At 57.5% G+C, this 15,833-nt stretch overlaps 1 protein-coding gene across 1 annotated transcript in view; it reads left to right on the forward strand.

The window, feature by feature from the left end:
• Positions 1–15,821, forward strand: part of SUPT6H (SPT6 homolog, histone chaperone and transcription elongation factor) — a 41,568-nt gene extending 25,747 nt beyond the window's left edge. The window contains exons 20-37 of the mRNA XM_084823284.1: positions 1,110–1,186; positions 1,644–1,779; positions 2,997–3,134; positions 4,382–4,549; positions 5,477–5,604; positions 5,966–6,173; positions 6,268–6,415; positions 6,602–6,744; positions 6,945–7,085; positions 8,954–9,149; positions 9,265–9,503; positions 9,597–9,710; positions 10,783–10,907; positions 11,525–11,637; positions 12,899–12,976; positions 13,066–13,232; positions 14,453–14,643; positions 14,783–15,821. Of these exons, the coding sequence (XP_084679410.1) occupies positions 1,110–1,186; positions 1,644–1,779; positions 2,997–3,134; positions 4,382–4,549; positions 5,477–5,604; positions 5,966–6,173; positions 6,268–6,415; positions 6,602–6,744; positions 6,945–7,085; positions 8,954–9,149; positions 9,265–9,503; positions 9,597–9,710; positions 10,783–10,907; positions 11,525–11,637; positions 12,899–12,976; positions 13,066–13,232; positions 14,453–14,643; positions 14,783–14,975 (2,703 nt within the window). The 3' untranslated portion in view covers positions 14,976–15,821. The remainder of the gene's footprint in view (positions 1–1,109; positions 1,187–1,643; positions 1,780–2,996; positions 3,135–4,381; positions 4,550–5,476; positions 5,605–5,965; positions 6,174–6,267; positions 6,416–6,601; positions 6,745–6,944; positions 7,086–8,953; positions 9,150–9,264; positions 9,504–9,596; positions 9,711–10,782; positions 10,908–11,524; positions 11,638–12,898; positions 12,977–13,065; positions 13,233–14,452; positions 14,644–14,782) is intronic.
• Positions 15,822–15,833: the final 12 nt, after the last annotated feature.

Below are 15,833 nucleotides of genomic sequence, written 5' to 3' on the forward strand. Positions count from 1 at the left end.
ATCTTGTTGCCCGTGAGGAAGGGGCTGCTGCGGTGAGTCCCCTGGGTCCCCACGGCCTTATAATAAGTCGGATTGTGACTGCGGTGCCGTCGGTGTGCTGGAGATCAGGCCCCTGCCCTGAGGAGCTTACGGTCTGAAGTCCAACGCGATGCAACAGTAGAGGGAGAGGGAGGTGCCAGGGGTCACAGGAAGACGGTGTTCCTGGCTTCCACATGCCGAGGCGGAGTTGCGGAAGAGCGGTGTGGACGGGCAGGGCGTGCCGAGGGCTTCACAGGGAAGGCGGGTTTGAGGCAGAACCGGGAGGGTTTCGTCTGCCTGTTGCTGCGATGCCTGGGCTGGTTGCGGCCTTGTGCTCCCGAGGTGTAGCCACCTCCCGCACAGCCGCTGCCGGTGCTGGCTGCCCATCCAGGGGCTGCCTCCGTCCAGAAACCAGCAGTCGCTCCTTCGCCAGAGCCGCCTCCCTCCCAGCCCACGGGGGCCTTCTTGCCTGTCCTCTGGGAGCGGTGCTTCTCACCGGACAGACAAAGGGCCCCGCGGAGAAGTGCTTCCGCCTCAGTTGCAGATTCCCCACTGTGAGAGGAGCCCGTCCTAATTCACAGAGGACATTCGGGCCGCCGAAATGCACATGCACACAAGCCATTCTCGCTGCTGATCTGCCTACTGGCACGCCAGCCGCGCAGGGGGTCCCACGCAGACGTAGCCACAGGACGGGGAACGGGTGCAGCGGGAGGGCTGGGTAGGACCCAGAGTGGGCCTCCTCTTCACCTTATTGTGGATGGCCATGTATTCCATCTGCCATTTAGGGAGTTGAGTAGGCAGATAGTTATTGGCATCAAGAGGAAGTCCAGGAAGCACAGTGGGGTGTGGGGGAAGGGAAGAAGACGCATAAACAAAAGGTTTTGGTTGAGGTACGTTTCCTATAAAGGTTCCGGCACGGAGAGGGTGACTCCCACCCCGCAGCGGGAATTTGAAGACTTTGTGAGTCCTGCCTCAGAAGTTGGTGGGAGGAGTTGCCCCTCGCCAGATGCCTTCCTCCAGGCGTCTTCCCTGCAAGTCCAGTGCCCCGTTTCGGGTGTTTTCCTGATGTGACCATCCTTTCTCTGCCCTAGGCTCAGGATATTGAAACGCTGAAGAAATTCCTGCTCAGCAAGAAGCCCCATGTGGTGACAATTGCTGGGGAGAACAGGTGAGCCTGAGGGGTGGGGGGCAGGGAATCACTGGAGCCCTCTGCCCTCCCAGCAGGGTGTCTTGTTCATGTTCCCCTTCAAGGATATGCCCCCCTTTTGTGTATTAAACCCCCATCGTATAGGGATTTATTAATTCGAAATAATGACTTCCTGCTGCTTCTCACCTGTAAAACCTCTTATAAGGGTTAGGCAAGTAGAAAAGGAAAACATTGGCTTTTGCCCTGTTGGAGCAGAAAGTGGCAAAGCCGATCCTTGCCAAAATCCAGAGTTCCCCTAGGTGTGAGCAGATACTCTTGTCCAAACAGGAGCTGGGGGGGAGTGGGTAAGGGGTAGTCTTGCATGCAGGTGTGGCCCTGAGCAAGGCGGAGCCAATCCGGTTGGGGTTGTTACGCCCTGTTGGGGGGCAACGGTTCAGCAACGTCCTGCTCCCTTCTCTTCCTCTCCCTCTTCGCTCAGGGATGCCCAGATGCTGATGGAGGACGTGAAGCGCATTGCCCATGAACTAGACCAAGGGCAGCAGCTCTCGTCAATCGGGGTGGAGCTGGTGGACAATGAACTGGCCACTCTCTACATGAACAGCAAGAAATCCGAGGTAAGCCTGACAGCTTCCCCCACAAGGGGGGTGGATGGGACTGGGCTCGTGGCTGTCGGCGTCGCCCCCCGTCTTGACCGAAGGGAATGGCTGCACAGTGCCCTTTGCTCGTTTGCTGCATCCTGTGAGGCTGCACCAGGCTCGGCCCTTCTGCCCCTTGTTGGCTCCCTCCATTTGTGAGTCCCACTGCAGTCAGACTGCTGGTCCATTTAGTGTGGTACTGTTGACATGGACTGCCAGCAACGGCTCTCCAGGGTTTCAGGCAGAGAGGGGTCTCCCAGTCTTACCTGAGCCCTTCTGCATGCAAAGCAGTTCTGTCACTGAACTACAGCCCTTCCCACAAACTGAAGGCAGACATAGCTTATCGGCAGAGCCCTGCTTTGCCCGTAGAGGGTCCCTGGTTCAGTCCCCGACATCTCCTGTTTAAAAGGACCGAGTAGCTGGTGGTGCAGAAGTCACTTCTCTGCCTGAAACCCTGCAGAGCTACCGCCAGTCAGAGGAAACAGTCCTGGAATAGGTAGGCCCCTGCGGTCTGACCCGCATTAAGACAGCAGCCTGTGCTGTGTCAGCTGATCACATTCCCTATGCGGGGGAAGGGTTCTCAGCAGCTGTGCCACATCTTTGAACCCACCCCATAAAATCCCAATCCTGGGTGTCTTCCAAAGGCAACATGTGGAAGACTTAAAAAAACAACAAGCAGGCCAAGCTTTTTATGGCTTGGGATGAGTCTCTAGTGTCTGACTTTTTTTTTAACGTTATTTTTTTAATGTTTCTCTCATTGTTATGGCCCAGAACCTTCAGTAATACAGCATGTTTGGAAGTACGAATAAGCAAATTTGTTAGGCAGGCCTTTTCCAGATCTTGACATATCCGTTGCTGTTTAGTGTGTTTTGGTTTTATAAACTGTTGATTTTGCTGAAAGGTTACTTTTCTTTTTCTTTTTTTTGAGGCTCTGTTCTACCATAGTCTGTATTTTGAATTTCTGTAAGCTGCCTTGCATGGAATTGTAGAAGGCAGAAGATAAATAATGAAACAATGGCTACTCTGTTTAGGAACCAAGCTGCTGGGGGCGGGGGGTTGAGTGCAGTTTGCCCGGCGAGCTCCCGGTGATGTTTTCTGGTTCGCTTTGGAGCTCCTCCTCCAGTCTTCCCTCTGCAGGCAGTCCTGCCATGGGCGGGGCCTCCCCTGATGACTCTTCTGGCCCTCTCCTTTTGCAGAACGAATTCCGGGATTACCCCCCTGTCCTGCGCCAGGCGGTTTCCCTTGCCCGCCGCATCCAGGACCCGCTGATCGAGTTTGCCCAGGTGTGCAGCTCTGACGAAGACATCCTATGCCTCAAGCTCCACCCGCTGCAGGTAACCACAGAGGGTAGACAAGGCCGTACGTGCTCCTTCCAAGGGCGGAACGTGAAAAAGCAGGCAAAGAAATTTGCATCCTGAGAGCCCTTTCTTTCATTTACCACTCCAGTCCCTAGTCCATATGGATGAGAAGGTTTTTAACTCTTGAAATCCCAGAAGCAGGCTGTGAAAGGGAAGTGCGTTTGGGGTTGGGAGTGTGTGTGTATTTGTGGGGGGCGGAATTCAGTGCGTATGGAACTCTTGCCGCCCCTGACTAGCTGGAGCGGAATACAGTAGCCGGAAATACCTACGCCGTACCGTTTCGTTTGCATAATTCCTGCACGTTGCAGGATTTGATTTATCTGGATGCCAAACTTTATTTTTCATTTAATTACTTGACTCGTCCCCTGCCTTTCCACCCCAAAATTGGTGGCTAACAGTAATAAACGTATAATACGCTGAATTAAAACCATAATAAAAGCAAATAGATTAAAACACAAAACACAATGAAAGAAATGCAAGCAGCACGTGACCCGGTACTGCCGTTTCAGCAACAGACCCGTTCACCTCAGGACACCTCTTTCAGTGCAAAGGCCAAGCTCCACTTCAGAGAAGCTCTCGGGGCTGCATGCCAGAGGAGGGTGGGGCCCCAAATACCAGCCTGTTGTAGCTTGAAGCTCTTCCTCCCAACCCTCAGCCTTTGAGGGGTGGGGGGAGTGGCACAAAAGCCGGGGAGCCACCAAACAATGGGTGGTTGTGGGGAAAGGGGTCATGCCCTCTGGGGAACCCTGGAGGGCTGGATCCGAGGTTCTTCCTCCCTGGCTTCCATGCCGAATTCCTGCCTAGATAAGAAAGGGAGTTCAGAGCCTGGGAGCAGCCGCAGAGAAGGCCCCGTGGGTGGAGGGTTCTGTTTCCTTTTTACAGGAGTGCATCCAGATGTGTGGCAGTCAATTCAGGGGTCCTCCTAGCACCAGGGGTGGTGGCATCTGTGCCCCTCCAGATGCTGTTGGGCACAAACTCCCATCACCCTTGGCGGGGGGGGGCGGGAGCTCCATGTCGGCTTTCATCTTCCCACCCCTGTCCGAGCGTGATGCGCCCTGAGCTGTGTTGTGCTCAGCTTTTCCCTGGACTTGAACCTTTGTGCTGGTGTCAGAACACTTTTCCTCAGGCCAGCCAGAGCTCGCTCTCCCCAGCTCCACTCTCGGCCTCATTGCACCTGGGCTGCATAGCAGCATTGTGTGTGTGTGTGTGCGTTTCCCCCCTAGGAGCATGTGGGGAAAGAAGAGCTGCTGAACGCCCTGTACTGCGAGTTCATCAACCGTGTGAACGAGGTGGGTGTGGACGTCAACCGTGCCATCGCTCACCCGCACAGCCAGGCCCTCCTGCAGTACGTCTGTGGCCTGGGGCCCCGCAAGGGCACTCACCTGCTCAAGGTAAGCCCTTCCGCTTCTCCTGTGGCTGCCCAGGCATCGGAGGGGGGAGTGTCCCGCATTCCTTCCTGGTGGCAATTGCTGCGCTGGAGATCAAGCAATGTACCCGGGCAGGAGGGAAATCCCTTTTTTATCCTCACAAGAGTGACTGGCCCAAAGCCATCCAGTGAGCATCAAGTGATTAATACTTAACATATCTGATAAAAAACATACTCATAAAGTGTTCCAGTGTGGCATCATGGTTAGAGTGTTGGACTGGGACTCAGGAGATCTGGGCTCGAGTCCCACTTGGCTGTGAAGCTCCCTGGGTGACCTTGGGCCAGTCACTGACTCTCAGCCTGACCTACTTCACAGGGTTGTTGTAAGGACAAAACGCAGAGGAGGAGGACCACGTGAGCCACCTTGGGCTCCTTGGAAGAGGGAAAAAAGGTTTTATTATTACTTTTATAATAATGTAATTATAAAAAATTACATTATTATAAACGTAATAATAAATGCTTAAAAATTAAGCTGCCTTGCTCCATGTCGTGCCAGGGGCTGGCTTTTCTCGGAGCTCTTGTCATTCTGCGACTCCTATCCTGACACCGCCTGCTGCTGTTTGTGGGGAGGAGGCATAGCTCAGTGGCAGAGCAAGCACTGTCCCCGCAGGAGGCCCCGGGCTCAATCCCCAGCAGCTCCAGTTTTTAAAAGGATCAGGCAGCAGGTGTCTTTGCCCCAGGCGCTGGAGAGCCACTGCCTGACAGAGGGGGCAGGACGGGGCTAGGAAACTGCAAATGGACATGGTTTAGTGGTGTGCACCATTGTTCAGGAAACGCAGGAAGACTTTTCAATGGAAAGCCTGTTTTGAATCAGTCTGCTCTGCTAGCGGATGCAGGATGCATGGGAGTCCCATCACGGGTTTCGGACATGAGCCCCGCTGCTCTCTCTTAGATCCTGAAGCAAAACAACACCCGGCTAGAGAACCGGACGCAGCTGGTCACCATGTGCCACATGGGGCCAAAAGTCTTCATCAACTGTGCCGGCTTCATCAAGATAGACACAGCCTCGTTGGGTGACAGGTTGGTGCCCTGCTGGAGGGGCAGGCAGTGCTGGGCGGCCGGTGCCGAGCTGCATTACGCCGCTGGGCGAAGTGTATCGTTGGGTGCTGCAGTGTCTGCCGTCTGTGCAAGAGATAGCAAATGGCACCTGCCCTGCCTTCCCTGCCCTGGCTCCCTCCGGACGTGTTGGACTGCAACTCCCAGCATCCCCCAGCACAACACGTCCAGTGGGAGCCAGGTCGGGGAAGGTTGCCCAGCTGCCTGTGTTTGCATTGTGGCTTTGGCAGCCACAGTCGAGCATGCCGGCGGATGGCGGCAGAGGTCTGGTTGTCTTCCCGAGCCTAGCGCTCCAGTCGTGATGCCTCCCTCTCCGTACTCTTAGCACGGATTCCTACATCGAGGTCCTGGATGGATCCAGGGTCCACCCGGAGACCTACGAGTGGGCTCGGAAAATGGCTGTTGACGCCCTTGAATATGACGAGTCGGCCGAGGACGCCAACCCCGCCGGTGCCCTGGAGGAGATCCTGGAAAACCCGGAACGTCTGAAGGACCTGGATCTTGATGCCTTTGCTGAGGAGCTGGAGAGACAGGTGGGCACATGGCCCTTGGAGCTTGAGCAGGGGCCCAAGAGCCTTCTCCGGCCTCCGTTTTCTCAGGCTCTCACCGCTGCTTTCTCCCTCACAGGGCTACGGCGACAAACACATCACCCTGTATGACATCCGGGCCGAGCTGAGCTGCCGCTACAAGGACCTGAGGAGCCCGTACCGCTCCCCCAACTCCGAAGAGGCCTTCAACACGCTGACCAAAGAGACCCCGGAGACGTTCTACATTGGTAGGCGACGCCTCTCTTGGCAAGAGGGGGTGGGCGCGGGAGGGCAGGGCTTGCTCAGCCGGGCAGGAGGGGGGTGGCGGCCCACAGCTGCTCTGTCAAGGCAGAGGTAGGCGACAGAGACTGGTGTCGCAGAGGGAGCCTCCCCGCCCCCAGACACTCCATCTTTCCAATCCCACCTGTGCTCAGGTAAACTGATCATCTGCAGCGTGACGGGAATCGCCCACCGGCGGCCCCAGGGGGAGAGCTATGACCAGGCGATCCGGAACGACGAGACGGGCCTGTGGCAGTGCCCCTTCTGTCAGCAGGACAACTTCCCCGAGCTGAGCGAGGTAACGGGCTGCGCTCACGCCGCCGGGAGGCTGCCTCCTCTGTTTGCCAGCAGGGTGTCTTGGCTGCCAGGAGTGCCTCTTGCCAGGGCTGGGGAAGGTGCAGCAGGGAGCAGGACCGGGGCAGCCCCTGCTGTTTGCTTGACCCGAGCCCCTCGGACGCCACTGCTCTGTGTTGCCATGTGCGTTTCCTCCTCTCCCAGGTCTGGAACCACTTCGACAGCGGCTCCTGCCCTGGCCAGGCCATCGGGGTGAAGACGCGGCTGGACAATGGGGTCACAGGCTTCATCCCGACCAAATTCCTCAGCGACAAGGTGGTCAAGCGGCCAGAGGAGAGGGTCAAGGTAGGCCAATGGCAGACAGGCCCTGCTCCACCCCTGGCTGCCCCAGGCAAAAGCCTTCCTGGTCCATTCCTGAGCGAAACGTTCCTGTCTGGCCTAGGGATGTCAGAGAATTTCGCCACGAATCTCGGGGAGGCCGAATGCCAGTGCATTTGGCCCCCCGAAATCAGTGGCGAAACGGTCTCCCCCCCCCCCCCCCCCCCCGGGACAGGACTTACCTTGGGCGAATCTCCCTGGTGGCGGCGGTTCGGCGGCAGCCGGTCTTCCAACTGGCTTCCTCCGTCACCATTTCCAGTAAAAAACAAAACAAAACGTGATAGGCTACGTAAAGATTTACTTAGCCTATCATAGCTGATATAAAAGAAAAAAAACCCCGCGCGTAGGCAAATGGCGGCGCCCATGGGTGCCACCATTTGCGTTCCTCATTTTGACACATCTTAGTCTATGTAAACATTTACATAGACTACGGCAAAAATAAGGGGAACGCAAATAGCGTAGACGCTACGCTATTTGCGTTCCCCTTATTTTTGCCGTAGTCTACGTAAATGTTTACATAGACTAAGATGTGTCAAAATAAGGAACGCAAATGGTGGCGTCCATGGGCGCCGCCATTTGCCTACGCGCGGGGTTTTTTTTTCTTTTAAATCAGCCGTGATAGGCTACATAAACATTTACATAGCCTATCACGGCTGACTGCAGGGACGCAAACGGCGGCGGCTACGGCCGCTGCCATTCGCGCACCCGGCCGGCCAGGATTCGGGGGGGGGGGCGGACAGAGCGCCTCCCCCCCGGCCAGAATTTCGAGGGGGAGGGACGGGGCGGCTCCCCCCCTGGCTAGAATTTCGGGGGGAGGGATGGAGCGCCTCCCCCCCACCGCAAATCAATTTCGTTAGAAAGTAAGTGACTTTCGTGCATCCCTAGTCCGGCCAGCCTGTAGCCCCTGGTGGTGGGGCTGGTCGCCTCCCTTGTCCTGTCGTGTGGGGAAGAGGAGTCCTTTTACTTCACCAGGTGCCGGTTCACAGGACGGCTCTCCTCTTCCCTTGGCGGGATAATGGGAGCGAATGTGCACGTGGCAGTTGGCACTGCTTGATAAATGGCCGCCTCTTTGTTTATTTGAAATATTTTTTTTCTGCCTGGCAAAGAGGCCTTCAGGGTGGCTGGAGTAAGCAAAACCTAGTACATAGGTGTTTTTTCAGGGGGCTGGGGGGAGGCATCTCCTCACCCAGGCAGCTGGATGGTCTGCAGCTCCTGTCTCTTTCCAGCGGCAGGCATGAAGAAATTATAGGAGTCATCCACTCCCCAGGCCTTAGCTGCAGCCGTGGCTGTTCCAGCCACATTGACCCAATGTCATTGGAGTCCAGATCAGCTTTCTCCAACCAGGTGCCCTCCAGATGTTTTGGACTACACACAGCTGAATTCGCTATCACAAGGCGTAGTGATGGCCACCGACTTAGGTGGCTTGAAAAGGGGATTGGACAAATTCCTAGAGGAGGAGAAGGCTGTCAGTGGTTGCTAGTCCTGATGGTTTCCTTTCTCCAGGATCAGAGGCAGTGTGCCTGTGTGCACCAGTTGCTGGGGAAGATGGGCAGGAGGGTGCAGCTGTTGCACTCGTGTCCTGCTTCTGGGCGTACCGTTAGCTGGTTGGCCACTGTGCGAACAGAGTGCTGGACTAGATGGACCCTCAGTCTGATCCAGCACAGCTGTTCTTAAGTTCTTATAACTATAACTCCCAGCATTCATGAGCATTGGCCCTGCTGGCTGAGGCTGATGGGAGCTGGAGTCCAAAAGATCTGGAAGGTGCCTGGGTGGGCTGTGTGTGTGGGGGGGGGGGCATTGTTTCTGCTGACTGTCCCTCCCTCCCTCCCTCCCAGGTGGGAATGACCGTCCACTGCAGAATCATGAAGATTGACATTGAGAAGTTCAGCGCAGACTTGACCTGCCGGACATCGGACTTGATGGACAAGAGCAACGAGTGGAAATTGCCCAAGGACACCTACTACGACTTCGATGCCGAGGCCGCTGACCACAAGCATGAGGAGGAGATGAAGCGGAAACAGCAGCGCACCAGTGAGCCCATGGCGTTGGTGCTCAGTGCCCAGCCTTCCATCTCGGGGAAAGGAGGGAGGGGTGTATGTAAGTGTGGCCGGTGGAGGTGTGATGGCCTCCTTGCCTCTTCCCGCAGCCTACATCAAGCGTGTGATCGCCCACCCGTCCTTCCACAACATCAACTTCAAGCAGGCCGAGAAGATGATGGAGACCATGGACCAAGGGGACGTCATCATCCGGCCCAGCAGCAAAGGGGAGAACCACCTGACCGTCACCTGGAAAGTGTCCGACAGCATCTACCAGCATGTGGACGTGCGCGAAGAGGGCAAGGAGAATGCCTTCAGCCTGGGAGCCACCCTCTGGATCAACACCGAGGTGAGTCTGGCTGCCAGGAAAGGCGGTGCGGGATCAGGGGGCCTGCCTGTGTCCTCCCCCCATCCCGTAACCGCTCCCCTTTTTCCTTCGAAGGAGTTTGAGGACCTGGACGAGATAGTCGCCCGCTACGTCCAGCCGATGGCGTCCTTCGCGAGAGATTTGCTCAGCCACAAATACTACCAGGATTGCAACGGGGGAGACAGGAAGGTGAGTGTGGGAGCGCGAGGCCGGGGCGGGGCCAGCTGGCTGCGTCTGTCCCCCTCCCCATTCTCTTCCACGCATTTGGGCAGATTGGCGCTGCGCCTGGAGGAGTCGGGGAGCCTCCGCCTCTTGCGCCGACTCTGAGCGCCTGGTGTGGATCACTGTGTGTCCTTTAGCTGGCTGCTCTTTTTAATCCACTCCTGTGCTTCCCTTGTTCGTTCTACATCTGAATGGCTGTACTTCTGTTAGAATTGCATGTTCCGCGCCGTTAGCCACCTCGGGCCCCTCGGTGTGGAAGGCGGGGGATGCCTTCAAATAAGGCATGTGTGGGGCAGGGACTGGCAGTCTGGCATGTTCCTCCGAGGTGGGTCCAAGGAATGGAGAAGGTGGGCGGAGGGCGGTGTGGGTGCTTGGACCTGTGGCTACGATTCTGCAGCCAGAGGGGGGAGGGTCCGTGGTAGGCTGGGGCCCGCTATTACGTTGCCGCCTCAACAATGGTGGATCACAGCGCCAGCGCAGCTGCCCTGTGAATATATGGTGGAGCATTAAGAAGCGAGTCCCCAAATGCTCGTTTCGGTCACAGGTCTGAAAAGGTCAAAGGGACCTGGCCTAGAAGGCGATGAGCTTGTTCGTTTCCGTAACTCTTTCGTTGTTGTATGACAGCGCCTGCAAGTCGAAGCAAACCAGGCGTTTACCATGCACGTGGCAATTAGGCCCAAGTTTTGCACGCGTCCTGAGCCCGCCGCTTAACAAACCTCCCCAGTGTGAGCACCTTTCGAATGGAAGGCGCTACACCTAGAAGAGAGAAGAGAGGACGCTTTGAGGCAAAGACGCAGGCACTTGGCCAAAGCCCGGGGTGTCAGAGGAGACAGGGGAGCGGAACCTCCTGAGGGCTCAAGGCCTTGGCCTTCCTGCTTCAGCACAAGGGCAGAAGCCTGGGGCTGGCTTCAGCCTGCAGTCCGCCGCTGCGGGGAGAGTAGCTCAGAGGGAGAGGAGACTTCCAGGGTGAGCTCCTTGTGCCCACCCACATGAGAGGGAGCAGCGTTGGCCGTAACATCTCTGTTCCTCTCTGTCCTAGAAACTGGAGGAGCTGCTCATCAAAACCAAGAAGGAGAAACCCACCTTCATCCCGTACTTCATCTGCGCCTGCAAAGAGCTTCCCGGCAAATTCCTGCTGGGCTACCAGCCGCGAGGCAAGCCAAGGTGGGCGTGCCCCACGGGGACCGGGGTGATAGGGTTGCTCTTTCCTTTGGAGCTTCGTCTCCTCCTCCCCACAGATTCTCATGGCAGGCCAGTCCCTCACATAGGAAGCAGCCTCATCCCAGCCCAGACTCTCCAGGGTGTCCAAGGTCAACGGATAGTTTTTGTCACAGAGACATGCCAGAGACTCACCTTGGGGCCCTTCTGCATGCCAGGCAGGAGGGGGCTGAGCTGCTGAGTTCCGATCCCTCCGCAGAACCACACCTGGTGGTCAAGAACACCATTGGCAAAGCTGAGTCCGGGGGAGAAAGGGTCAAAAGCGCAGAGGGCTTATTTTAATGGCAGAACAGTCAGGCTGCAAAGCACAGAGATGGAACGTGCAGCTCAGCTTCAGGAGCTCTTGCCAGTTCTGTGCTTACAACTATTCAAACATCTGGAGCGCACCCTTGACAGGATCTCTGTTTACACACAGGCTCTCACACTCACCCTCACCTAAAGCCTCCCATCTGAGCCAGCCTTCCCCAGCCTGGTTCCCTCTAGTTGGGCTGGACCTCAACCCCCAGCTGAGCGGGCAGCTTCACATGGGCAAGGGCGTCAGGCAGGTTGTACTTTCCCCGCAGGATTGAGTACGTGACAGCGACGCCCGAAGGCTTCCGGTACCGCAGCCATATCTTCCCCTCCGTCAACGGGCTTTTCCGGTGGTTTAAGGATCACTACCAGGACCCGGTGCCAGGTGCGTCCCTGGGCCTTCGCCGACTGGGGACAAGGGGGCGCTCCGTGTGCACTCCACGGGAGTGCAGGAAAGGTGCCCAGCGCAAGCGTGGAATTTGGCGTTCCGGGAAGACGGAGCTCCTCCTTCCTTCCCCCGTCTTGCTGCCATCCGGTGTTCCAGGTGTTGGGCTGCTCTCCTGCTCCTTCCTGGAAGGGCTTGGCCAGGGGGCTGGGTCCGGAGGCACCTCCCGCCTCCGTCCAAAGCCAGCCTTTCTCCTGCCTCCGCGGGGAAGCGCACAGCAGGTTCTCCGCCTGGAATGCAGAGCTGGGGCCCAGATCTCAAGGTCCCCGGGATACCCGTGAGAGCACATTGGCAGTGCTAGTCTCAGAAGCTGGAGCAGGGCCTGACCGAGATGTCCGGAAGGGGGGGGGGCGCTTCGGTTACCTGCCCGTAGCACCCCTGCTTTTGTCCTTCTAAATGCAGAAGGTCATTCCTCACATTTGCGTCCAGCACATTCAGGGTGGCATGCAAGGATGTGGGTTGTCCCACTTTTTACCTCCCTAACGACCCTACGAGGCAGGTTAGGTTGCGAGAGGAGGGGGAAGCGGGCTTCACGGCCAAATGGGGACTTGAGCGCCAGTCTTCCTGGTCCTAGGCAGGTACTCTCTGACTCCGCCTTCCCACTCTGGTGGCCCTCCAGAAGTGTTGGGTTGCAGCTCCGTGCTGGCTGGGGGTGATGGGAGTTGCAGTCCAACACATCTGGAGGGCCATACGTCCCCCACCCCTGCCTTAGCCCCTAAGCCTCAGGCCTGGAGCCGCCCATCTCTTTACTCCTCCAGTGCGCTTGGGGTCTCTCTTTGTAGGCGCCACACTAGCGGCACCTGTGTTGGGGGCAGCCTGCCAGCTGAACGTCCCGCTCTGTGAAGGGGGAGGCGGTTGTTCTGACCTTTATAGAGCGGAAAAGGGTTGATCTTTCTGAAATGTGTAGGTGCCAGAAAAGAATTGCTCATTTTCCATACCCAAAATTTCAGGAAGATTGGTGACATTTTGAGGGAGAAGGAGCAGTTGAAGGACAAAGCAAAGTGAAAAACATAGCATAAATCCTCCCTCTGTCAGAAATGACTGGCACAAATATGTTGGCGGCCTTGCCTGTCTGTCTCTCTCTCTGATGGATATTTCACCCAGAGCGTGTGTATGTGTCACCTAATGCTAGTTAGTTTTTCTGAGCAGCCTCTGTCCCGGTGGCTCATTGTTCTGTCCTCTCCCCCTTTCCCCTCCCCAGGGGTCACTCCCAGCAGCAGCAGCAGGACCAGGACTCCCGCTTCTATCAACGCAACACCCGCAAACATCAACCTGGCAGGTGAGTCTCACGCGCGTGCACTCCGTTTCCCCTCCCGGGTCAGGTCCTCGCACGTGTGCTAACCAGCTCCCCTGCCCTTCTGCTTCCAGACCTCACCCGAGCTGTCAACGCCCTGCCACAGAACATGACCTCGCAGATGTTCAGCGCCATCGCTGCAGTGACAGGACAGGGGCAGAATGCCAACGCCACCCCTGCGCAGTGGGCTTCCAGCCAGTATGGCTATGGGGGCAGCGGCGGGGGCAGCAGTGCTTACCACGTAGGTGGATGCAGAGGGAGCAAGGGAATTACTTGCAGATCCCCCAGCCCCCAGGATCACTGAGTGGGCCTGCTGTGTCGACACTTGGGTGGCATCCCCACCCACCGGCCTGGCCTGGCCTTTGTTGCTGTAGGACAACAGGCCAGCATGCAAGAAAGTGCCTTGGCCCAGGCCTGGACGCTGGGTTGCCCACAGTCTTGCCTTCGTGGCCTCCCCTGTGGCTCGAGTCCTTAGCTGTTTGTCTCATTGCCTGGAGCAAAACGGCCCAGACAACGGTCTTCAAGTCAGCCCTCCCCAACTTGGTGCTCTACAGATGTGTTGGACTACATCTCCCAGCATCTGGAATGCTGGCAATTGCTGGCGAACACACCTGGAGAGCACCAGATTGGGGAAGACTGGTTGAAGCGAGCACATGATGCTGTCACCGCCTGAGCCATGTAAACATCTCTCTGCCTTTGCTTCTTAAAGCCTCCTTCGGCTTAAAGCCAAAGGCCTCACCCCCCGCCCCCCGGGAGGCAGGCCCTCTTGTTCTCTGCATCTCCTTCCTTCCTCCTTGTCCCAGCCAGTTTCCATCTGTCCAGACCATTCCTTCCACTTTTTTGTTCCTTGAATGCTTGCAAGCGACCGGCTTGATAAGAGTAGATGAAAGGGCGGCCGGCAGGAGGCCGACAGGTCTGTTCCCCCCCCCCCCCAGGAATGTGTTCCGGGGTGTGTGGGCACAGCTAAGCTGCCAGTGTGAGGACTTAGCCATGGAAGAATCTGCTGAGCTGACAGGCAAGCCAGCTTCCTACGTGAGGGACAAGGGAAACAAAGTGTGAAGGCCGAGTCGCTAATCGCCCCGCGGGCTGCGCCCGGGAGTGGCGGGAGGGGCCCCGTCTCCCCCCAGCCACCTTGGTGTAAAGCGGCGGCCTCTGTTCTGAATCCTCACACCCAATAAGTGCCAAGTGGTGCCTGGTGGACGATGCCCAGGGGAGGACTGCGGCCCAGCAGCAGAGCCTGGCAGGGCTGGGCAACCCCTGCCCCAGTCTGAACCCCTGGAGAAGTGCTGCCACTCAGGGGAGATGAGACTTCCTGCCCACCGTCCGCCGGGTTCCTGCTTCTGCAGAATCGCGGTGCTGCACACTGCCTGTTCCGGCTGTACCCACCCCTTTTTGGACTCCCCAAAGGCTTCCACACCTGACCTGCGATGCCGTCTTCCTCCCACCCCTCTCTAATTGCAGGTCTTCACAACTCCCGCCCAGCAGCCGGTGGCCACCCCATTACTGACCCCCAGCTACTCCTACACCACCCCCAGCCAGCCCATCACAACGCCCCAGTACCACCAACTTCAGGCCAGCGCCACACCCCAGTCCACCCAGTCGCAGCCCCAGTCGCAGCCTTCCTCCAGTTCCGGACAGAGGCAGCAGCCAAAGTGAGTCCCCGGGCCCGTGGGGAGGGGGAGAACGGCAGTGGGGGCAAGGATTTGTTTCCACCCTCACCAGGAAGGAGGGTTGTGTGCCTGTCGGGGGGGGGGGGCAGCATGAAACTCCCGGCCTTTTCCCTCCCTCCAGGTCCAGCTCCAGCTCCCACACAGCCATCGACTGGGGCAAGATGGCCGAGCAGTGGCTCCAGGAGAAGGAGGCTGAGCGCCGGAAGCAGAAGCAGCGGCTGACGCCTCGCCCTTCGCCCAGCCCCATGATCGAGAGCACCCCCATGTCTGTTGCTGGGGACGCCACGCCGCTGCTGGACGAGATGGATCGGTAGTCCTGCCCGCCCGCCCGCCTCGCCTCCCGCAGGACGGGGAGGGCACCAGCTCTTTCCTGCGCCCTGTTGTGCCACGTTTGGTTTTTGTTTCCTTTACGTTGAGCGAAAAGGCGCGCGGGGACGCTGGGCTGCGCCTGCCACACGGCCTGGAGATTCGAGGCCCTGTATGTTCTGGCGGCAGCAGCAGCCTTTGCTGCTGCTGGCGGGGTGGCAGCATTCAGACAGGCAGCCGTGCGTGTGCTGCGCGGTGCTTCTCTCTCGCTCTGGGTGTTGGCTGACCAACCTCCCCTCAAGAGCGATGCTCTCTTCCCGATCGCCCTGAATTCTGGCTGCTGCCTGGCCTTCTCACTGCCCCAAAATGGAATTTGAGGGAAAGAGTGACGGGAAAGGATTCTGCCAGCAACGGGGCCAGAGTGTCTTTCTGTCTGTCCACGTGTCTGTCTTTCTGTCTGTCTGTCTGTCTCTCTCTCTCTCTCTCTCTCTCTCACTCACTACTCCTTGCTCAGTGGCTGTGTCGTATGCATAAAGGGCTGTGCTGCGTGAGCCCCTCCGGCATGCCAGGGCCTTCTGGCTGGAAGCAGCTGTAGCCTTTGCCATCAGCTCAGTTTCTCTGGCACTCTCCAAGACAATATTTATTCAGTTGTATCACTTTAAAGGAAGAAGAAGGAAAAGAAAGGCTGCAAAGCTGAACCCCCAGCAACAGCAGCTTTTGTGAGCACGCCGTGAAGTACTGAGAGCGTCTCTCGCGGTTGCGGTGGCTGGAATACCAAGTACTACATCCCCCCACCCCCTTTCCCGCTGCCCACTTATAACAGCAAAGAGGGAATAAATAGTGTTTCTACTGAATCCTCGTCAAGG

Source organism: Heloderma suspectum, chromosome 16, assembly GCF_057233095.1.
Source record: "Heloderma suspectum isolate Gila_16-S chromosome 16, 16-S_ref, whole genome shotgun sequence".
NCBI classification, from domain to species: Eukaryota; Metazoa; Chordata; class Lepidosauria; order Squamata; family Helodermatidae; genus Heloderma; species Heloderma suspectum.